This window comes from Salvelinus alpinus, chromosome 28, assembly GCF_045679555.1.
Source record: "Salvelinus alpinus chromosome 28, SLU_Salpinus.1, whole genome shotgun sequence".
NCBI classification, from domain to species: domain Eukaryota; kingdom Metazoa; phylum Chordata; class Actinopteri; order Salmoniformes; family Salmonidae; genus Salvelinus; species Salvelinus alpinus.
In genome coordinates this window covers 26616332-26640019 of record NC_092113.1, presented here as the reverse complement: position 1 = coordinate 26640019, position 23688 = coordinate 26616332, and the positions used below count along the sequence as shown (strand labels likewise).

The following is a 23688-nucleotide window of genomic DNA, read 5'->3' as shown; positions in this document are numbered from 1 at the left end:
GGGTAGTACGTACGGCCCAGTACATCACCGGGGCCAAGCTTCCTGCCATCCAGGACCTCTATACTAGGAGGTGTCAGAGGAAGGCCCTAGAAATTGTCAAAGACTCCAGCCACCCTAGTCATAGAATGTTCTCTCTGCTCCACACGGCAAGCAGTACCGGTTCACCAAGTCTAGGTCCAAGAGGCTCCTAAATAGCTTCTACCCCACGCCGTAAGACTCCTGATCAGCTAATCAAATGGGTGCCCAGACTATTTGCATTGCCGCCCCCCCCCCATTTCCTCGACACCGGTGCCCACGCACATTGACATTGACTCTGTACCGGTACCCCCTGTAAATAGCCCCGCTATTGTTATTTATTGCTGCTCTTTAATTATAGGTATTTTCTTCAAACTGCATTGTTGATTAAGGGCTTGTAAGTAAGTGTTTCACTGTAAGGTCTACACCTCTTGTATTCGGTGCATGTGACAAATACAATTTAATTTGATCACAAGCAGCTGTGCTTGGGAGTCCAGTAGAGCGGTGCACAATTGGCCCAGCGTCGTCTGGGTTTGGCCGGTGTAGGCCGTCATTGTAAAAAATAATTTGTTTTTAATGGACTTGCCTAGTTAAATAAAAGCAAACAATCACAATCACCACTGGTGTTGTGTGTCTACTGTCCCTTTAATTAATATTTAACCCCATTTTATTATGTCCACGAGGGTCTCAATCACTTTATAAATGCTGAACTTTGATTATAAGATTGCCCCCTTTTGATGGATATTATTCCCTCTGATATTACTTCATGAAGAGCATAATCATTTTAATATTGTACCTGATAAGATCAATAAACTACCCACCTTTATTACTAACCACGTATCCATCCAGTTTGTATGCGAGTAGTCATACGGTATTAAAAAATCACATCTATGAAAACAGGAGGTTTCGGTACAATTGTATAAATGCAGACATCATTTGTTCGTTTGAAAAACTGGGATCTTTTTGTATCAGTGAAATGTATTACAAGAGAAATGGCGGTGGAAACGCCTTAATGTAAATGCTGGCTGCAACCTCCTATTAATATATTAACTATCATATCGAAGTACATTTGGAGTCATGCGATTATATGATGATCGATGCTTGACTGACGTTTAACACAAATATTTTTTCGCTCTTATCCATAATAATCTCATCATGTAGACTAGACTACCCGCACAGTATCTGCCAGCTGTTGACAAGAGCGCAAATGCCAAGACCAGAGTAGGCACATTTGCTTTTTAACGCAACAATTTGCGAGAAAACTATGGGTAGAGTTGAAAATGCGATGGAAACACACTGAACTTTAGATTTTTATTCGGTACACGAAAACTTAAGCGAAAAAGTACATTTTGTGTGCACTACATCATCCCCCACTGACTTTTATCAGCAACAAGTCCCTTTGGTGGAAACACACCATTGGTGTGAACATTGTCTTTGTGGATTGTAGAATATTAGCATGAAAATCTGTCGCCAATTTGATGGAAACCTAGCTTGTGATAAACAAATAGTCACAAGACTGGTCACCCTATGATATTTACTGCATGTTTGGTAAGATCACTAAAGGGGAACAGACAAACACTATACATAAGATCCTGTACAGACCAAGATAGTGTAAAAGTACAATCAATGTAGTTCCATAACCCACACTGACAGTGTATGAATGGCAAACTCAATGACACTAGCATTCTGAAACAAACATGGGAAATGCCTGCAGGGGGTTAGAACCATTGGAATATAGACACTATACATACATAAGTGTGAATGCATGATGCAATAATTATGATAGGAAAAAAAAAAAAAAAAAACTTATTATAAAAGAAGACATGACTATTGGTCAATTCTACTCTCCAACTAAGGACCAAAAGAGGTAGCCCAATTCAAGTTATCTCCATTCAAGGGTTGTTGGCTTAAATGGTTGCAGGTTTTCTGGTTTGTGAATCCTTTCAGATGACATATGTTATTATTGTATTGTGTTTTACACCCAATGACACTTATGAACTAAACATTTCTGGTATCTTAAAAAAATATATAAAAAATTATATAGGACGCTAAATATCAGTGGTTGCCTGTCATGGCCAGGTGTGTGTTGACTAAAGTGACAGCTTGAAGAGCTTACTACTTCAGGGATCTTGCTATAAGCTGCTGCAGTCACATGCATTTCCAGTGGAGCCCATAAATAAATTGCTATAAGTTAGACATGCATAAAGCCCCCAAAAAACACCCAAGAAATCAAGCTCTCTAAATCAATGGGGAGGTAAATTGACTGGTTGAACTTTATGTTTAGAACCTGATACGTTTTTCTTATCTAATTTATATCTTGCACTGAACAAAATCCACAAATACTTGCATAATCGCTGGAGGGTCCTCTCTATTACAAAAAGGCAGCACACAACATGTACACTCAATAAGATTATTTATGTTATTGTACAATCTGCATTTATAACAAATAATAATAAAAAAAGATTAGTAAGATGTACAGTATTCGAATGATCAGGGCTGGACCGATGACTCCGCCTACCTAGTCTTCTCTAGTCCAACCAGAGCTCCAGTGATGGAAAGGGGAGGGGCCAGGGCCTGAGAATGGCGCATGTAGAAGTGATTGCATGTTTGTGGGTGTCTGCATTCGTGTGTTCGGCCACACGTACATCCCTGTGTGTGTGCGCTTGAGTGTTGGCTGGCAAATTAATTAAAATAAGGAGGGAGGTGGTGGATGGGATGAAAGGATGAACGCAAACAAAAGAGGGAAAAGGAGAAGGAGAGTAGTAGCATGGGCTCAGTTGGTGTAGATCTGGCCCTCTGGTGGCTGGGGGAGCTTCATGTTCTCCTTGCACATCATGAGCCGCCTGAGCTCCTGCAGGACCACACGGATGCTGTAGGAGTTCTGCCACTTGGCCAGTGCAGACACTGCTCGTGTGTCAACCTGCAGGACAGGGAACAATGGAAGGAGAGAAACATTACACCTCAATCACGCACACTCACAAAACATGACTCAAAAATCTCTCTATATTTTTTGTAGTAATATCATGGTTGGCTGAAGTACTGGTTAGTTGTCAACAAACATATCCCAAAAATTATTCGCTACATAATCTGGTAAAAATAGTTCATTTTTGTATGGATATAAAAAGTCTACATAAATGCAACTTGTGGAATAGCCTATCCAGCGGAACGTACATCCTATACGATCATGCATAACTACATTTAGTATGTTCAAGCAAAGTATTGCCAATGGACTCATATTGCATGTGACATTTCCTCTGTCTGTAATGTAACCTAAACATAGTAGGCATTAGCCCTGCACTGAAATCCATATCTTATTATAGGAGCCAGGGGCAAATGAATCAGTCATTCACTTCAATAAACAATCAAATCCTTAAACATACATAAAAAAATATCTACAACACAAATGAGACAGCCAGTATTAACTATTATACAATGGAAACATTTTGAAAGACAAACAGATTTACATACCACACCATTGGAGTTGTGCACACCATTCAAGTTTATCTTAGTTACAAATCTGACAAACGGTGGGGCCTCTGGATATCTGGGCCCACATTCAACCTTCAGACTGTACATCCTATTTTCATAGATTGTCTGAAAAATGACAAAGACATCAGTAAGAATGGGTTTAGCATTACGTTAATAGCTCCACCTTGCCCCTTTGATAGGCTAGGTCAGGGTTGTCAAACTCAGACCGCATTCGGTTTTCACCGAGGTCCTGAGGGCTGTAAATATAATTCATTTTATTTCCACGCTGGCAAAAATTTGCCAAAAGTAGTCCCCTGTCCATTATATTTGGAATTTTAAATGCTCCCCGACAGTCCAACTGTTAGCAAGCTGGACAGAATAGTTTTGATTTGGTTTTTAGCCATTTCAATATTGATTAAGATTGTCCCCCGCAAATGTACATTTATTGGCAAAAAATAATGCATTCTTTGTTTTATCAAACCTGCGCGCCGTATGTTTGACACCCCTGGGCTAGGCGAAATTTTTGACATATTGATTACACCTGTCCAATCCTCTCAGACCTCCACAGTTGCCTAGCGGGGTAGGGCCTAAGGGGTTGTTTCTGGACAAGGCCAGTGAGCCAAACTTGGTGGATTCCTGTGAATCAGAGTAGCCAACTCACCCTAGGAGGGCCAATGATCATCCCTCTCCATCTTGTTAAGGTCATGTCCTCATCATCTTCCAAGCCCCAGCTCACTGTCCCATCCCCCACACCTTTCTGGCCTTCTTCCAGCTCTTCAAGCAGCCGGAAGTTACGAGGAACCTTAACGCCTGTTGGTGTGTGAGACAAACAAGCACAAAACAGAAAAGATTGAAATACCACACAAGACAAAACAAACAGTACATCCCATTAAGTTTCAATATACACAGTGTACAAAACCATGTTCGGCTCTTTCCATGACATAGACTGACCAGGTGAATCCAGGTGAAAGATATGATCCCTTATTGATGTCACTTGTTAAATCCACTTCAATCAGTGTTGTTGAAGGGGAGGAGACAGGTTAAAGGATTTTTAAGCCCTGAGACATGGATTGTGTATGTGTGCCATTCAGAGGGTGAATGGGCAAGACAAAATATTTAAGTGCCTTTGAATAGGGTATTGCAGTAGGTGCCAGGTTTGAGTGTGCCAAGAACTGCAATGATGCTGTTTTTTTCACACTCAACAGTTTCCCGTGAGTATCAATAATGGTCCACCACCCAAAGGACATCCAGCCAATTTGACACAACTGTGGGAAGCATTGGAGTCAACATGGGCCAGCATCCCTGTGGAACGCTTTTGAAACATTGTTGTCCATGCTCTGACAAATTGAGGCTGTTCTGGGGGCAAAAGGGGGTGCAACTCAATATTAGGAAGATGTTCCTAATGTTTTGTACACTCAGTGTATATGTCAGAAGTTACACACCATGGCAAACTTTGATTCTTCTATAGTGCCCTTTGAATACAATTTAGTGGTGGAAACAGAGCATCTATTATAGCCGCACCTGCCAGGGTTTGACTGGGTTTTGCTGATTGCAAGCCATGCAATATGAAGGATGGGCTAGCTTTGACAGTAAAACCAGGCGAGCGGGTCAGACCACCTCAGTCTGTGCCAAAACAGTTTGAAAGTGCCACTAACCAGCCATTGGTCACATCCTCTGCCAATCACACCTGTACCTGTTCCATTGACCAATAGGTTAGCAGTAGCCAATAAGAAACTGCTATAAAGCCAGATTCCACTTCCTACCAGTCAGTTCCTTCAAGCAGCTCCAGAAAACAGCTGTTGTTCATAAACATTTGAACTCCACTCAACATCTGTCCATAAACCTGTAGATAGGTGGTGAGAGTTTTGCATGAGACAAATTAGCAATAACTCTGGGCAGATTTAGTGAGTCGACCCATTCACACTGAGCTTCTGGGAATAATCTGCTAAATTCCCTGTCTAGATTATCTGGTAGTCTGATTGGGTATGTGTGTGGCATTTACCTGCCATTTTACCTTTACAACATTACTGCTTATTTTGATTTTAGCAATAAAACGGATTGTTACTGTATAATTGGGCTTATTACAGCTGTGTAACACATTTATTTGTCTGTCTTTATAGAGACCACTCTGCATCAATTACCCCACTATCACTGCCCAATGTAATTACAATAAAGCCCCTGACTATTTTGAGGAGTTTTTCAATGATTATTAAGTGTATAGCTACAGTAGCTTGCTAATTCAAACGAACGTTACTGGCCTGTATTAGAGAACAAATTGGAGGTGTGGATTGACGTAATGTGGACGGTAAACGTAATCCGCATAAATGTGTGGGTAGCTAGTTAGCCAATTCTCTCTAGTTAACGTTTGCTATTTCAGTTCATAGTAGGCCCAAACGGTTCTGGCCTAAATTCAGATGAGTGAGCTAACGTTAGCTAAATAATTGATCGCATTAGAAAGCCGATAGTGCCATCTTCCCCACGTACGCTGGGTAGTTAGCTAACTAATACAAGTACAATTAATGTGACTGACAAGTTAGCTGAAGTTAGATCACGAAATCACTACAGTAACAAATCGAGTCGTTATCTGACTAACGTTAGTTGACTACGCTAGCAAACCAGCTAACAACAAATAGCAACTCGTTAGGTAGCTACTATAACGTGTGCTGACAACATGCAACACACAAACCAGCCAGTTCGAGCTGTTCCTGCGACTAGTTAATAATGAACTAACGTTAGCTAGCTGGTAATTCTCTTGCCAATGACGTTCTGGACGAAGCTAGCTAACAGGCTAAAAACAACGCTTGATGAATGACGCGGCATTTGATCAGTCGACACAGGTTGACGAGCTCTTTTGCCATGTCAACGGAGTTAAATTTAGCATTAAATATATGGGTAACTATGCATGGAGAGGTTTTCCAACGGAATTTACCATGTTAGCTTCAATACACTAGAACTTGCGAGACCAAAAGCCTTGTCAGCTGGCAGATAGCAGGTGAGAGCTAACTTCGGTAGCTAGCGTTAGCCGCTAGCTAGCAGCTATGCATAGCAGCTATACATAGCAGCTATACATAGCCATGTTTTAGTAAAATAAGCACTACTTGAGCATTTCTGGAAAGTATCTTGGAGCGTATATACACTATCAGCAAACGTTTATTTGAATGTTACACGAAATTAGTAATGTGGTAGCTAGTCATTTATTTAGCTGAACCGTTTACCTGATCCGGCGGCGACCGCCATCTTGTCGCTTAATAGCGGGAGCGCGCACGTAAGCATGGTTGGGGGTTGGTTGCAGCATGGGAGCGGAGAGATGGGAACGCGCTTGCTCGAGGTAAATTGATCCACATTACCTAGTATAAATTGATCCACAGATCAGATTTACCCACCACAAATCCTAACCAAAAGGGCGATTAAACATATCTAACCCTGGACCAGTGGTTAGGGGCAACTTGTTCCCAACACTGAATGGGGGGGTCAGATATTTTTGATTTACCTAGAGACCACTTTGGGAAAAGTTTAATTCATAGATTTATCATGGTAGTTATTTTGACAATGGCATAGCTATATTTCTAAGAAATATAATAGCATAATATACTTAAAATGACAAAAACCAAATTGAAACTGTGTACAAATGATAATGGACCTTCATTCATAGTTTATTGACTGTGTCCAGCTCACTAATGAAAGCTAGACAGTCAGGGAGCCTTAAATTCCCCCAAAAAAGAACACATTTTGACTGTGGAAATATAACCAATTTAGTGCGGCCCTCCGGACCTCGTTGAAGAAGGAATGCACTCCCCGGGGCAAAATTAGTTTGACACCCCTGTTCTCATGGATGGTCTTTGTTAGATATGCTTCTAATGGAAATAATGAACACAACCAAGTACTACCTTGTTTTTCTATTTAGTTTCTTTATAAATATAATATAAATTGTAAGCCATAAGTAGGCCAACCATATTGTACCGATAAACAACATTTACAACAACTTCTCAGCAGAGAAGACAAGGCCAGCTTTTTAAAGGTCCAAGGAGCACTACAAATTTCATTCAGACAAACATGTCAGAAACACCTGAACAAATCAACAATAACCATTTATAACATGATTGATCTCATTCTTGACAAAAAAATAAGTGCATTAGGCAACATCTTTTCTTTTAACATTTAGACAAACCCCAATTGTACACTTTCAACAAGACCTTTAGCTAAATCCATTCATGAAAAAGCATTGTATTAAAGCAATTAGGTCATTAAAATAACTACTAAATCACACATTTACAGCGAGCAACAAAAGTATTGAGACAGCATGTTTTGGCTCTGTACTCCAGCACATGATACAATGACTGAGGTTAAAGTGCAGACTGTCAGCTGTAATATGAGGGTATTTGTATCCATATCGGGTGAACCGTATAGATTTTATCACGTTTTGTACAGTCCCTCCATTTTAGGGGACCAAAAGTCTTAGGGCCAATTCACTTATGTGTATTAAAGTAGTCAGAAGTCAAATTTGTTGGATGCATTTGCTGTTTGGGTTGTGTTTCAGATAATTTTGTGGCCAATAGAAATTAAATGGTAAATAATATTTTCGTTTTGGAGTCACTTTTATTGTAAATATGTTCCTAAACATTCTAAATTAATGTGGATGCTACCATGATTACAGATGATCCTGAATGAATTGTGAATAATGATGCGTGAGAAAGTTAGACGCACAAATATCACACCCCCCCAAAAAATGCTAACCTCCCCTGTTATTTTAATGGTGAGAGGTTAGCATGTCTTGGTGGTATGATATTTGTGCATCTGTAACTTTCTCACTCATCATTATTCACGATTCATTCAAGACTTTCTGTAATCATGGTAGCATCCACATTAATGTAGAAGTGTTTAGGAACAAAAAAGGACACAATACATTCCTATTGGACACAATATAATATAAAACACAACCAAAACAAACAGCAAATGCATCCAAAAGTTTGTAGAATAACAAGCTTGATGTAATCCTTGTATGTGAGTAATATGGGACAAAATACTAAACTTTGGACTAATTCAATACACACGTGAATTTGGGGGGACTATGTACAAAAAGTGCTGTAATTTCTAAACGGTTCACTCGATATAGATGAAGAAACTCTCAAATTAAAGCCAAATAGACAGTCTGCACTTTAACCGGTCATTGTATCATTTCAAATCAAAAGTGCTAGAGTACAGAGTCAAAACAACTAAATTGTCACTGTCCCAATACTTTGAGTGCTCACTGTACATCTACAGTAGGTGATCGCTTAGTACAAACTAACGCGTCTTAATGTACTGTATCATATTACAATCCATCAGTTAGACCCTGTAACTTCAAATCTGCAATGGCATGACAAATGAAATCTTGCATATACCACATAAATTGATCATGGGAAAAGAAATAGTCAAACAGTTTGGCATTGGTCAATAGCAACATGATCTGAAAGACTTAAAACGCCCACACCAGTCCCCCTTTGAGCTGAAAGACGATGGCTAGAGCTTACCCATGATGTTGCACAACGATTTAAGTAAAGTCTTAATTTTAGTCTAAGTATTATATATTTGGGCTTCAAGTGACAAATCCGAAATGCCCACTTTGTGCAAATCCGTATGAATGCAGCGTCTTTTCCTATGATACGACATACAAATTATTTTCAGGGCTGGGTTTTATTTGAATGTTACCACCCACCAGGATGGCATCCTTTATTAAATCAGAAACAGCTGCAACGCTATTCCTCTTTGCGACTGAGAGGACCCAAACAGCCTTGTGTTCACTTGGCCACCTGAGTCATGGAGAAAATGTAAATATGGGATGAAAACTTGCACTTTTTCTTCTTTTCAGAAAATGACCATAATCCATTGGATAATTTGTCTTTTTTTTTTAGCTAGTCTGTATTAGAAATCAAATCAAATTGTAAATTGTCACATGTGCCGAATACAAAAGCTGTAGACCTTGAAATGCTTACTTACAAGCCCTAAACCAACAATGCAGTTCAACAAAGATTAAAGAAAATATTTACTAAATTAACTAAAATGTAAATCACAATAAAATAACTATAACAAGGTTATATACAGGGGGGGTAAGGGTACAGAGTCAATGTGCAGGGGTACAGGTTAGTCAAGGTAATTTGTACATGTAGGTAGGGGTAAAGTGACTATGCATAGATAAACAGCAAGTAGCAGAAGTGTAAAAACAAAGGGGGGGGGTGTTAATGTAAATAGTCCGGGTGGCCATTTGATTAATTGTTCGGCAGTTTTATGGCTTGGGGGTAGAAGCTGTTAAGAAGCCTTTTGGACCTAGACTTGGCGTTCCGGTACCGCTTGCCGTGCGGTAGTAGAGAGAACAGTCTATGATTGGGTGACTTTTTGGGGCCTTCCTCTGACCGCCTAGTATATAGGTCCTGTATGGCAGGAAGCTTGGCCATAGTGATGTACTGGGCCGTACGCACTACCCTCTGTAGCACCTTGCCAAGCAGTTGCCATACCGGGCAGTAACCAGTCAGGATGCTCTCGATGGTGCAGCTGTAGAACTTTGAGGATCCATGCCAAATCTTTTCAGTCTCCTGAGGGGGAAAAGGTGTTGTCGTGCCCTCTTCACAAATGTCTTGGTGTGTTTGGACCATGATAGTTCGTTGGTGATGTGGACACCAAGGAACTTCACTCTCGACCCGCTCCACTACAGCCCCGTCGATGTTAATGGGGGCCTGTTTGGCCCTCCTTTTCCTGTAGTTCATGATCAGCTCTTGCTCACATTGAGGGAGAGGTTGTTGTCCTTGCACCACACTGCCAGGTCTCTGACCTACTCCCTATAGGCTGTCTCATCGTTGTCGGTAATCAGGGCTACCACTGTTGTCGTCAGCAAACTTAAATGATGGTGTTGGAGTCGTGCTTGGCCAGTGTGGAGTGTGATTGATATTGTGTCATCTGTGGATCTGTTTTGGGGGGTATGCGAATTGGAGTGGGTCTTGGGTTTCCGGGATGATGGTGTTGATGTGAGCCCTGACCAGCCTTTCAAAGCACTTCATGGCTACCAACGTGAGTGCTACGTGGCAGTAGTCATTTAGGCTGGTTACCTTTGCTTTCTTGGCCACAGGAACTATGGTGGTCTGCTTGAAACATGTAGGTATTACAGACTTGGTGAGGGAGAGGTTGAAAATGTCAGTGAAGACACTTGCCAGTTGGTCCGCCATGCTCTGAGTACACATCCTGGTAATCCACCTGGCCCTGTAATCCATGTTGACTTGTTTAAAAGGTCTTGCTCACATCGGCTACGGAGCGCGTGATCACACAGTTGTCCGGAACAGCTGGTGCTCTCATGCATGCTTCAGTTTTGCTTGCCCCGAAGCGAGCATAAAAAAGGCATTTAGTTTGTCTGGTAGGCTCGCATCACTGGGCAGCTCGCAGCTGGGTTTCCCTTTGCAGTCTGTAAGTCTTCAAGCCCTGCCACATCCGACGAGCATTCGAGCCAGTGTAGAAGGATTCAATCCTAATCCTGTATTGACGCTTTGCCTGTTTGATGGTTCATCTGAGGGCATAGCGGGATTTCTTATAAGGGTCCGGATTAGTGTCCCGCTCCTTGAAAGTGGCAGCTTTTGCCTTTAGCTCGGTGCGGCTGTTGCCTGTAATCCATGGCTTCTGGTTGGGAAATGTTGTCCCCACAGTGACCGTACGTACGTTGTCGATGTACTTATTGATGAAGCCGATGACTGAGGTGGTATACTCCTCAATGCCATTGGAGGAATCTGGGAACATATTCTAGTCTGTGTCAGCAAAACAGCCCTGTAGCGTAGCATACACGTCAAATGACCACTTTCGTATTGATCAAGTCACTGGTACTTTTATAAATAGTATAATTGCGTGATATGCCCTAAGATTATGGTTTTTGACCACTGAAGTTTTGCTTCACTACACGCTCCACTGCTTTGATGGCTGTAACGTTAGAAAATTTAAGGAACTTCTATGTCATTTGTGGCATGCATGATCATGACCAAAGTCATTGTAGCCTATCATTTCACTTCCCCTGTGAGAACCCTGAGCACTGGCTCACTTGGCTTTGCTGTATCGCAGCCAAAGCCTGTCAGCAGCCTACCTACTAAAGGTTGCACTGTGTCCATTACAATGTAGAAAAACACAAACTATCTTTCAATAGTTATCCATATTACCGGAACTTCATCTTATTCTTTTTAACTTTAATAGCTAGCTATCTTACTAACCTTTTCTAGCTAACTAATGTTATCTGTTGTTGCTGTTTTTTTTTTTTTACTACACCATATTCAAAAGATTAGCAAGCTGGCTCTAGGGCTAGTTCTGGAGCTGGATTTGTCATAAGCATTGATTTAGGGAAAACTTCGCCACAGATGGAAACACTGGCTTATCTTTGACTTCTATTTCTATCTCAAGTTTTGGCATCTTATATAAATTGCGGCTGCTAATCTGCCATATAAATAGTTTAAAAGAATAAGATGAAGTTCCGGTAATATGGATAACTATTGAAAGATAGTTTTTTGTTTTTCTACATTGTAATGGACACAGTGCAACCTTTAGTAGGTAGGCTGCTGACAGGCTTTTGCTGCGATACAGCCAAAGCTTATATGTTGATGTTTATCAACTCCACTTGGAAATTCCCACAGCGAATTTGTAAATGTATAAATAGCATTCTTCGGAGGTAGAACCTAAACGTGCATGTCCTATCTTGGACAGAAAATTGTCCTTTAGGAGATTACAATTTCACCAATATTAAAAGCCATTTCAGTTTATCCTTTCAAACTTCTTCCCCTCAACTGAATTATTTAATAAACTAGTGAAGCCATAGTCATAATTACAAATTGATCCACTTACTATTATCTTGTTCCTACTACTATACAATAATTCAAATCCTCGTAGTAAGCTCTGACACTGACAAGCTACACAAGAGACATTAGAAGGTAAGGGGTTCTTCTACATAGAAGATCATAGGAAATCCAAGGGCATAGTGTCTATAATAAGCTCACATCGTTGCGGTCACAAACTGCAAACTCCACATAGTTGTCACTGACTAGTTGGATTTTAATTTCCCACTGAGAAAACAATCTGTACTTACAGCATTCATATAAATTCATCATTAGTACGGTTCTCTTTGACGGGCCTTATTTGTTGTTGTTGACATTTGTCAATAAAACTCATGAATGCAACAGCTTGTCAAATTGTTTAGTGTTCTACTTGTAGCCCTGGTTGTCCTGAAAAAATAAATGATAAAACACAAAGAATGATCGGTGCTTAGCTGCCAATTAACCCGATCAGTCCCAAGACCCCAGCAACAATCATATCTTCGTTTATCTGACTTTCATGTAGCTTCATGTCCAGCCTGCATGTTATATTTAGCATCACAATTACACTACCAGTCAAAGGTTTTAGAACACCTACTCATTCAAGCGTTTTTCTTTATTTCTACATTGTAGAATAATAGGGAAGACATCAAAACTATGAAATAACACATATGGAATCATGTAGTAACCAAACAAGTGTTAAATGAAAATATATTTTATATTTGAGATTCTTCAAATAGCCACCCTTTGCCTTGACAGCTTTTCACACTCTTGGCATTCTCTCAACCAGCTTCATGAGGTAGTCACCTGGAATGCATTTCAATTAACAAGTGTGCCTTGTTAAAAGTTCATGTGTGGAATTTCTTTCTTTCTTAATGCGTTTGAGTCAATCAGTTGTGTTGTGACAAGGGGGTATATATAGGAGATAGTCCTATTTGGTAAAAAACTAAGTCCATATTATGGCAAGAACAGCTCAAATAAGCAAAGAGAAACGACAGTCCATCATTACTTTAAGACATGAAGGTCAGTCAAAACAGAAAATTAAGAACTTTGAACGTTTCTTCAAAGTGCAGTGGCAAAAACCATCAAGCACTATGATGAAACTGGCTCTCATCAGGACTGCCACAGGAAAGGAAGACCCAGAGTTACCTCTGCTGCAGAGGATAAGTTCATTAGAGTTACCAGCCTCAGAAATTGCAGGCCAAATAAATGCTTCACAGACTTCAAGTTCAAGACACATCTCGACATCAACTGTTCAGAGGAGACTGCGTGAATCAGGCCTTCCTGGTCCAATTGCTGCAAAGAAACTACTTCTAAAGGAAACCAATAAGAAGAGACTTGCTTGGGCCAAGAAACACGAGCAACGGACAGTATACCGGTGGAAATTTGTCCTTTGGTCTGGAGTCAAAATTGGAGACTTTTGGTTCCAACCGCCATGTCTTTGTGAGACGCGGTGTGGATCAACGGATGATCTCCGAAAGTGTATTTCCCACCGTAATGGAGGTTGTGTTATGGTGTGGGGGTGCTTTGCTGATGACACTGATTTATTTAGAATTCAAGGCACACTTAACCAGCATGGCTACCACAGCATTCTGCATCAATACGCCATCCCATCTGGTTTGGGCTTAGTGGGACTATCATTTGTTTTTCAACAGGACAATCATTTGTTTTTCAACAGGACAATGTCCCAACACACCTCCAGGCTGTGTAAGGGATATTTTACCAAGAAGTAGAGTGATGGAGTGCTGCATCAAATGACCTGGCCTCCACAATCCCCCGACTTCAACCAAATTGAGATGGTTTGGGATGAGTCCGACCGCAGAGTGAAGGAAAAGCATGGGAACGCATTCAAGACTGTTGGAAAAACATTCCAGGTGAAGCTGGTTGAGAGAATGGAAAGTGTGCAAAATTGTCATCAAGACAAACGTGGCTATTTGAAGAATCTCAAATATATTTTGATATGTTTAACACTTTAGTTACATGACTCCACATGTTATTTAATATTTTTAATCTAAAACTTTTGACCAGTAGTGTAATTGTGATGCTAAATATAACATGCAGGCTGGACATGAAGATAAATGAAAGTCATATAAACGAAAATACGATTTTTGCTGGGGTCTTGGGACTGGTCGGGTTAATTGGCAGCTAAGCACCGATCATCCTTTCACTAGCATACAAATTAAGACAATCAATATTTTTTTGAAAGGCGCATCACCACATCTTTTCACCACACTGTGAAGTTGATAACTTCTTTCATCTGTAGCCTAAAACTGTGCATGCTTTTTCAAGTTGTAGTGGGAGGAACACAGTGTCGCATGACTGCAAAATTACATCGACATGGTTACTCGATCAACAAATTGCGCTAGTAATAATTTCCACCTCAAATTTGTAACATAATTAATTTTACAGACACAAAACAGATCCCACCCTGTCGAACTAACAAATTGTCTGTCGACATTTCAGACACTTCCTGTTTATATCAAAGCTGTCATGATTTTTATAAGACTTTACTCCCATAAAAACTATGGATGGAAACATGCTTACAGGACCAGAGGTTTCACTTTCCCAGCTTTTACAATATCCTACTTATACTAAACATTTAACTCTGCAGTAATTTCTCTGCTGACCTACAATTGAAAAATGTATGAACAGTCAGAAGAATAAAGGACACTTGTTAATTTTCAGGCATAAGTGCTTTTTGCTTCTGAATAAAACAATATGAATATCTCAGCTAGTTTAACACACATTTTCAAACTTCATAACTCTGAACCTTGACAATCCCAACCAATGCTGGGCAACCAAATATTATAAAACATAAAATAATTATTGCAACAATTTTAGTTGTTCAAATCAAGGACCAACTGAAAAACTACATTATTGAACAATAGCACAACTGCCCCAAAACTCAAGTGGTCATATACAGCAGGTTGAGTTCATTCCATTATCAAGTAATGAATTAGTTAAATGAAAATAGTAAGGAAAGCTGGTGATCCATCATATTGCTTGCATAAGCCAACCTATTGTGTGCATGCATTCTTACAGTATATAAGTCAGTTTAAGTGACATTTAAAAAGGGTAATTTGAGCACAGTGGGCAATTAGCATGTTTTAACTATGTTATTGTGCACAGCCTTTATTCTTCCCAAGTGGAACTATTTGCAGATACAGTATATGGGGAAATCATTTCTAGATTGGTGGTGTGCATGTTATTCACCTGTCTCTCTTGTTTGTGATGCTGGAAATAAAAGCCCCAGAGTTCAAATCATTATGAAAAATAACTCCCACATCATTACGTTTCTGTAGGTGACCTTTTTGAAGACAATAAAATGTCACATGCAGAGGGGGATAGTCGTGTGTTCGTAATTAAATAATGTCCAAGTTAAGGGAATTTAAGAACAGACAGATTTAAACCTGATAGCATTTCTAGCCAAGGTTGTTAAAACAAAAGCCTCAGGTTAAGTATCAGACTGTATAGGTATCTACTGTACAGTTAATTTCCAACCATGGTTACTACAGCACACACAAAGCACTCATTTCAGGTACTTTGCTAATTAAATATCTTCGGATTACTCTTCTACTGCATTCAAATAATTATTAGGCCATCATCACTGTAGCCTTACACGGAACCCAAACCGGCTGCGCGCGTGCGCCATCGTGCATACATTTATTTTGTCCCCCCACACCAAACGCGATGACGACACGCAGGTTAAAATATCAAAACAAACTCTGAACCAATTACATTAATTTGGGGACAGGTTGAAAAGCATTAAACATGTATGGCAATTTAGCTAGTTAGCTTGCCCTTGCTAGCTAACGTTAATTTGTCCTATTTAGCTAGCTTGCTGTTGCTAGCTAATTTGTCCTGGGATATAAACATTGAGTTGTTATTTTAACTGAAATGCACAAGGACCTCTACTCCGACAATTAATCCACACATAAAACGGCCAACCGAATCGTTTCTAGTCATCTCTCCTCTTTCCAGGCTTTTTCATCGTTTAACTTATATGGTGATCGCATCTAAACTTTCATTGTATTACCACGACTACTGGCAAAACAGTTTGTCTTTCAGTTACCCACGTGGGTATAACCAATGAGGAGATGGCACGTGGGTACCTGCTTCTATAAACCAATGAGGAGATGGGAGAGGCAGGACTTGCAGCGCGATCTGCATCAGAAAAAGGAATGAGTTTTATTTTAGCCCGCAGACGCTCGTTAGCGCGCGCGCGAGCAGTGTGGGTGCAATAATTGAATAACATTGATTTCTAAATATATTTTGCGACGCTCGCGCACGCGACGTGTCCGGTCTGGTCAGCATGTTAATCACCCTTCAAATCCTGCTTGGCATGGTGGTTGCAAGCCAGATATTGGCAATATCACTGAAGGGTAATATTGTGTTTGACCACATCTATGTAAACTTGGTATACAACTTCTGGGTTGATATATAAAAAAAAGGAATGCTTTGTGTGGAAAAGAGTGGCAAATTTGAGAATGAATGTGTGGATAGTAGCAAATTTAAGACAGAAAGAAAAATGGTTGAAAAGAACAAATCACACAAGCTTTACAAAATAGGTTTGGCAAATTGAGAAGTGAAATGAAAGGCAAGAGATTACTGCATCTGTGATTGTTAAGGCCATTTTTTTTTTTAACTGCACACGGACTATGTCCATCAAGACAACTGGATATAGACAAAATACGAGCCAGCACTAAGGTAAAGCAAAACTTAAATCTCAGGTGAATTAACAGGCATCAACTATACAAATGGCAAATTAAGGTAATAGGCAGTCCTTGACAGGTGAAGGACAGCATACTGGGTTCATGCCCAGTGAGAGATGCATTTTTTTGTCACATTGTTTTTGAGGGGGGGAGACGAAGTGCTGCAAAAAAGCAAGACGGTTTCCTTCAAGTATTTAGAGTTTTCTGTGAAAGGTAGTTTCTCATTCTCAGTCTTCGTAAAGTGGATGACAATTAAATGTTTAACTGTCCCTTATGGTGACAATGGCTTCAGTGTTACACCTCAAGAAAGGAGATCAGAAATATAGAATAAGATGAGGATTTGAGAAAGTATCGCAATGTAGTAGTGATTTCAAATAGCACTTCGCACTCAGATTTCCACAGTGGGTTAAGAAAACACTCCACAGATAGAACCAGACAAAATGTGCAAGGTTTAAAGCTATACGGCATCTCTGAAACCAAACCCTTGTTAAGGTTTGTGTCGCCTATGGATTACAGCTAGAGTTAAGCAAGGAGACTGATTACTCCTTCTGAGGTAGGGTTGCAGCCAGTCTGAATGGTTACTTGGTTTTGTGGGCACATTTCAGGTCATCAGCTTCTCCCCAGTCACACTCTGGATCAGATCCTCAAGCTTAGACCAGAACCCCAGGTTCTCCAGGGGATAGTTCAGCCAGCCTGGGGAGATAAGACTTGACATTATGGTTTTATGAACTTGTTACCTCACATTTGATCTACAGATTTTACAGCAAATATAATTTTCTCGTGACAATTTTTGTATTTTTTTTTTTAAATGTTCAAAAGCCATAGCATTGGCTCAGATGAATGATAATCGTTCCAGCTCACCAGGCGAGAGGGTAAGGAAGTTGAAGGCCATGTGTGCCAATGGGATCAGGGTCAGCATGCAGTTGTCACCATTGGTCTCAATGAAGTCATGGCGGGTGATGGCTGTAGGATCGATGTGATGCTCCCTGAATGGTCGGATAAAGGCCTGGGGCCACATATCAGAAAGTGAGTTCAAAATAACAGGAGGAACAGTAAAACAGAAAGTCATCACAACAATTAGGTAATTAAACAATTTTGGGGGGGAGGGACAATACTTTTCCAAATCCAGTCAGTCACATCTCCTACCTTTCCAAAGATGGGAAGCTCCACAGATCCCCAGGTGTCAGCCCCCCAGTGGACTACACCAGAGGCAAAGTCTGCAGTCAATATTCCTGCCACTGAGAGGGAGGTGGGCGATGACATGTAAGCAAGAATCTTGTCAATCAACGCACGCTTATTCTAATGACTGATGCATCAACGGTGCTTACCAATGCCCAAAAGGATGTACCACATATGACCCAGGTGGAAGTGAGCAAGGAGGTGACAGAAGTTGAAGGCTATGAGAGAAGCAGAGGACAACACTTATCCATTCCTGACATCTTTTTCCTGTAGAGACCAAAGACAAATGAACATCCCATGGTTAAAGAACTTTAAAGCTAATAGGATAGGGCTGCATCTTCAACTTAGACAATATTATGCCCAGTGAAATAACCAATCAAAGAAAAGATGGGATAACTGCACACTTGAATGCGCCTGCTGTTTTATTGCACAATGTTTCAACTAGAGGTCGACCGATTAATCGGAATGGCCGATTAATTGGGGCCGATTTAAAGTTTTCATAACAATCGGAAATCGGTATTTTTGGGCGCCGATTTGCCTATTTTTTTATACCTTTATTTAACTAGGCAAGTCAGTTAAGAACACATTCTTATTTTCAATGACGGCCTAGGAACGTTCTGCCTCGTTCAGGGGCAGAACGACAGATTTTTTACCTTGTCCACTCGGGGGATCCAATCTTGCAACCTTACATTTTAACACCTGATTACATTGCACTCCACGAGGAGCCTGCCTGTTACGTGAATGCAGTAAGCTAAGGTAAATTGCTAGCTAGCATTAAACTTATCTTATAAAAAAAACAATCAATGACTGTCATTGCTCCAATGTGTACTTAACCATAAACATCAATGCCTTTCTTAAAATCAATACACAAGTATATATTTTTAAACCTGCATATTTAGCTAAAAGAAATCCAGGTTAGCAGGCAATATTAACCAGGTGAAATTGTGTCATTTCTCTTGCGTTCATTGCACGCAGAGTCAGGGTATATGCAACAGTTTGGGCCACCTGGCTCTTTGCGAACTAATTTGCCAGAATTTTACGTAATTATGACAACATTGAAGGTTGTGCAATGTAACAGGAATATTTAGACTCATGGATGCCACCCGTTAGATAAAATACGGAACGGAATAAACGTTTTGTTTTCGAGGTGATAGTTTCCGGATTAGTCAAAGGTATATATGGTTTAGAGAGAAATAGTCGACGCGTTATAATTCCTGTAATAACTTGCGGCTGAACTTGAAAGGGGTTCCTTCATTATTTTACCGTTCATGTCTTCCATAGAGAATGTCTTGATCTACTTCAAATAAGGTCTGTGTTTCGTGCAGGCTTAAACCGCCTCGACGTTTTGATACCCGTGTAAATCTCACTAGGATAAGGTAACGTTTGTCAACATATTTTCATAAAGCCACTCTACAATTTTTTTTTAATCTTCGCTTATATTTAGCCAATATTGATCAGAGTTACCTTGTCCTATGGATATCTACACAGTTATAAAATTGGCATGGTGGTGTAAGCCTACACGAAACACAGACCTTATTTTAAGTGAATCTAAAAAATATCCTATGGAATAAATGAAGGAACTGCTTTTCAGATTTTTGAAGGAACTGCTTTTACGACTTTGGTCGTCAATTCTTACCATGCCCATTATTAAAATAGGATTTCCTGCATATAGAAATTACAGTTTTTGTTTTCAACATTCATCACAGGTAACTTAAACTCTATTTTTATTCAAACAGTTGAGGATTTGTCTCCTAAGCAGACTCTTCAGTATCATTGTCACTTCAGAGCTGTGTGTGTGTGTGTGTGTGTATTTATGTATTATATTAAGTTAAAATAAGTGTTCATTCAGTATTGTTGCAATTGTCATCATTACAAAAATGTGTGTGTATGATATATATAAAACATTTTTTAAATAAATCGGCATCGGCTTTTTTTGTCCTCCAATAATCGGATTTGAAAAATCATAATCGGTCGACCTCTAGTTTCAACCCAAAGGTATTCAACAGTATGAGTGTTTCTTGACTTAACTTTTTGTACCCTGTACCTGCAAAGTTAGTCTCTTTACACCATGGCAACACTGTGCCTGTGAGGAGCTAGCTCTGGTCCAGGGCATTTACATGTCTCAGCCTCCTTCAGAGGAGGCTCATCCGCAGATAAACACACTGGACCAGAGCTAATGAGGAGCTTGCCTAATAAAATCAGACGTTTATACCAATACTTAATATACAGTCTGAAACATAGCAATGCAAAATTGTATACGTTTTTCCTACAAGCCAGAATGTTTAATTACATTTGCACTTACTCTGATGGTTGTCTGTGCGGTTGGTTCTTCAGCCACTCAATTTGGGATAGAATATCCACAGGAAAGAGCTGTTTACACAACTTTTTAGAGTGACGGTGATGCCATTGAAATTTATGTCACCTGCTCATATGCAAAACAATGTAAACACCTACAGACTTCGATTACATGCATGTACTTCCGTTTTATTCCTTTGGTCACGAGCAAACAAATCTGCATTACCACACAGAGACCAACGTTTTTGAAGTCGGGTTAATAATACCGTCCTGTGGATATTTTGTCACAAATTTCAACCAAATGAAGGGCCAACACCATGAACAACCAGCAGAGTATATTCACATTAAGTTTATTCTATATTCTGACTTGTAAAGGGACTGCTTGGAATTTTCTAACGTAAATGGCGTTGCCTACATAATTTGCAGGCATTGCAACATTTCATGCCTAGGGACCACCACCCCTCCATGTGAAGTACAAATGGAGCTGACAGAGCAGCATTCTGGTCACATGTGGTCCATCTACGTAACATTGCAAAAATCTGAAACTTTGTCCAAAAATGATGCAGAAAAATTAATCCATGCTTTTGTTACTTCTAGGTTAGACTACTGCAATGCTCTACTTTCCAGCTAAAGTACTAAATAAACTTCAGTTAGTGCTAAATACGACTGCTAGAATCCTGACTAGAACCAAAAAATGTGATCATATTACTCCAGTGCTAGCCTCCCTACACTGGCTTCCTGTTAAGGCAAGGGCTGATTTCAAGGTTTTACTGCTAATCTACAAAGCATTACATGGGCTTGCTCCTACCTATCTTCCCGATTTGGTCCTGCCGTACATACCTACACGTACGCTACGGTCACAAGATGCAGGCCTTCTAATTGTCCCTAGAATTTCTAAGCAAACAGCTGGAGGCAGGGCTTTCTCCTATAGAGCTCCATTTTTATGGAATGGTATGCCTACCCATGTGAGAGACACAGACTCGGTCTCAACCTTTAAGTCTTTACTGAAGACTCATCTCTTCAGTAGGTCATATGACTGAGTGTACGGAAAGGCTCTGGAGCAACGAACCGCCCTTGCTGTCTCTGCCTGGCCGGTTCCCCTCTCTCCACTGGGATTCTCTGCTTCTAACCCTATTACAGGGGCTGAGTCACTGGCTTACTGGTGCTCTTCCATGCCGTCCCTAGGAGGGGTGCGTCACTTGAGTGGGTTGAGTCACTGACGTGATCTTCCTGTCTGGGTTGGCGCCCCCCCTTGGATTGTGCCGTGGCGGAGATCTTTGTGGGCTATACTCGACCTCGTCTCAGGATGGTAAGTTGGTGGTTGAAGTTGTCCCTCTAGTGGTGTGGGGGCTGTGCTTTGGCAAAGTGGGTGGGTCCTGCCTGTTTGGCCCTGTCCGGGGTATCATCGGATGGGGCCACTGTCTCCTGACCCCTCCAGTCTCAGCCTCCAGTATTTATGCTGCAGTAGCTTACGTGTCGGGGGCTAGGGTCAGACTGTTATATCTGGAGTACTTCTCCTGTCTTATCCGGTGTGAATTTAAGTATGCTCTCTCTAATTCTCCGAGGACCTGAGCCCTAGGACCATGCCTCAGGACTACCTGGCATGATGACTCCTTGCTCTCCCCATTCCACCTGGCCGTGCTGCTGCTCCAGTTTCAACTGTTCTGCCTGCGGCTATGAAACCCTGACCTGTTCACCGGACGTGCTACCTGTCCCAGACCTGCTGTTTTCAACTCTAGAGACAGCAGGAGCGGTAGAGATACTCTCAATGATCGGCTATGACAAGCCAACTAACACTTACTCCTGAGGTGCTGACTTGTTGCACCCTCGACAACTACTGTGATTATTATTATTTGACCATGCTGGTCATTTATGAACATTTGAACATCTTGGCCATGTTCTGTTATAATCTCCACCCGCCACCCCTCATAGCCTTGTTCCTCTCTAGGTTTCTTCCTAGGTGTTGGCCTTTCTAGGGAGTTTTTCCTAGCCACCGTGCTTCTACACCTGCATTGCTTGCTGTTTGGGGTTTTAGGCTGGGTTTCTGTACAGCACTTTGATATATCAGCTGATGTAAGAAGGGCTATATAAATAAATTTAATTTGATGTGGAATGTTGGAGCCAGGACACAGCAGCACCTATGCATTCAGTGTCTTTCAATAGGAGTCAAGCAAAGAAGAAAAACCAGTCAAAAGCATCAAGTACAAAAGGAAACATGCAAAGTAGCATGCAATAGATTTAAAGAATGACATGCTCTATTGGTACAGTAATTTGTCATCATAGGCTAGATGTCATGAATATTTTTTAAATACTTTGTAGGCATATCAACTCTAGTCACTTAGTGCACCACTAAATTACGATGACTGAGCTTTGGGCCACTTGATTCCATTCTTGACACCATGGCCTTTTCTCAATTACATTCTCCGCAAGTCCCCTCTCCTTCTCAAAACCAATTGGATTACAAAGCCAGAGGTCCCTCCCCTAATGGCTTGAGGAGGAGACCAGGAGAATACAACTAGGGCATATTGTTTTGAAAGATCAAACAAACCCCTCCCAGTGTGCGTGTGGAGTTGTATGTAGGCCTATGGCTTTTACAGCATAGTTAGTTATCATTTCTGTATTTCGAAATTATCCCGGGGAACAGTCCGGCTAGTCGATTACCTATCAACTAGACTCCGTAACAACTAGTAGGCCAATTCAAATGCCTAACTACTTTCCCGTGATCCTAATGAATAAAAACCTTATTTTTTTTAAGTAAAAAAATTACAAATGTAATTGTTTTTGGCTAATCGATATGTAAGAGGAACCATTGTAAATGTAGTCGGCTACGACATTCCTGAGTGGCATTGACAATAGAGATAGCTGTTACCTCACCTGGCAAATTCGCACGTTCACGAGCATCTGCGTGTTGGGGACCGCGCCGTACTCCGAGCCGGTCCATTTGGCTCTGTGCTCTGTAAATCTTGTTCACACCCGTTATCGTTGACCATTTTCGCCATGTTCCACTCCTGGTTCAACCCCTTTCCACAGTCAGGAAACTAACAGATGTGGAAACTACACCGCACAAGAAACACGCCATTACGAAAAATAGGGCGCACTCGTTTTGCAAGCCGCTTGCTTCTGGCGAAGGTGTACGCCGCGGTGCTCATGAATTTGAGATCAATCTCAGCCCGCTCTGGTAAAAATCGTGCTATTCCATGGTGCAAATC

General features: G+C 40.8%; 1 protein-coding gene and 1 pseudogene across 3 annotated transcripts; both read right to left on the bottom strand.

Annotated features, from left to right (window-relative positions):
- Nucleotides 1-1312: 1312 nt before the first annotated feature.
- LOC139557549 (ubiquitin-conjugating enzyme E2 variant 1) lies at nt 1313-6814 on the bottom strand. 3 transcript variants are annotated; one of them, XM_071372524.1, is made up of 4 exons: nt 6699-6814; nt 4145-4293; nt 3484-3609; nt 1313-2935 (listed from the first exon to the last, which is right to left on the bottom strand). In XM_071372524.1, the coding sequence occupies exons 1-4, from the start codon at nt 6754-6756 to the stop codon at nt 2789-2791; spliced, it is 480 nt and encodes a 159-aa protein (XP_071228625.1). In that variant the 5' UTR covers nt 6757-6814; the 3' UTR covers nt 1313-2788. The 3 variants fall into 3 exon arrangements, with proteins under 3 accessions (XP_071228625.1, XP_071228627.1, XP_071228626.1); XM_071372526.1 differs by lacking the exon at nt 6699-6814 and adding an exon at nt 5247-5326; XM_071372525.1 differs by lacking the exon at nt 3484-3609 and having other exon boundaries at nt 6699-6802.
- Nucleotides 6815-17456: 10642 nt separating this feature from the next.
- LOC139557548 (plasmanylethanolamine desaturase 1-like) lies at nt 17457-23618 on the bottom strand (annotated as a pseudogene).
- Nucleotides 23619-23688: the final 70 nt, after the last annotated feature.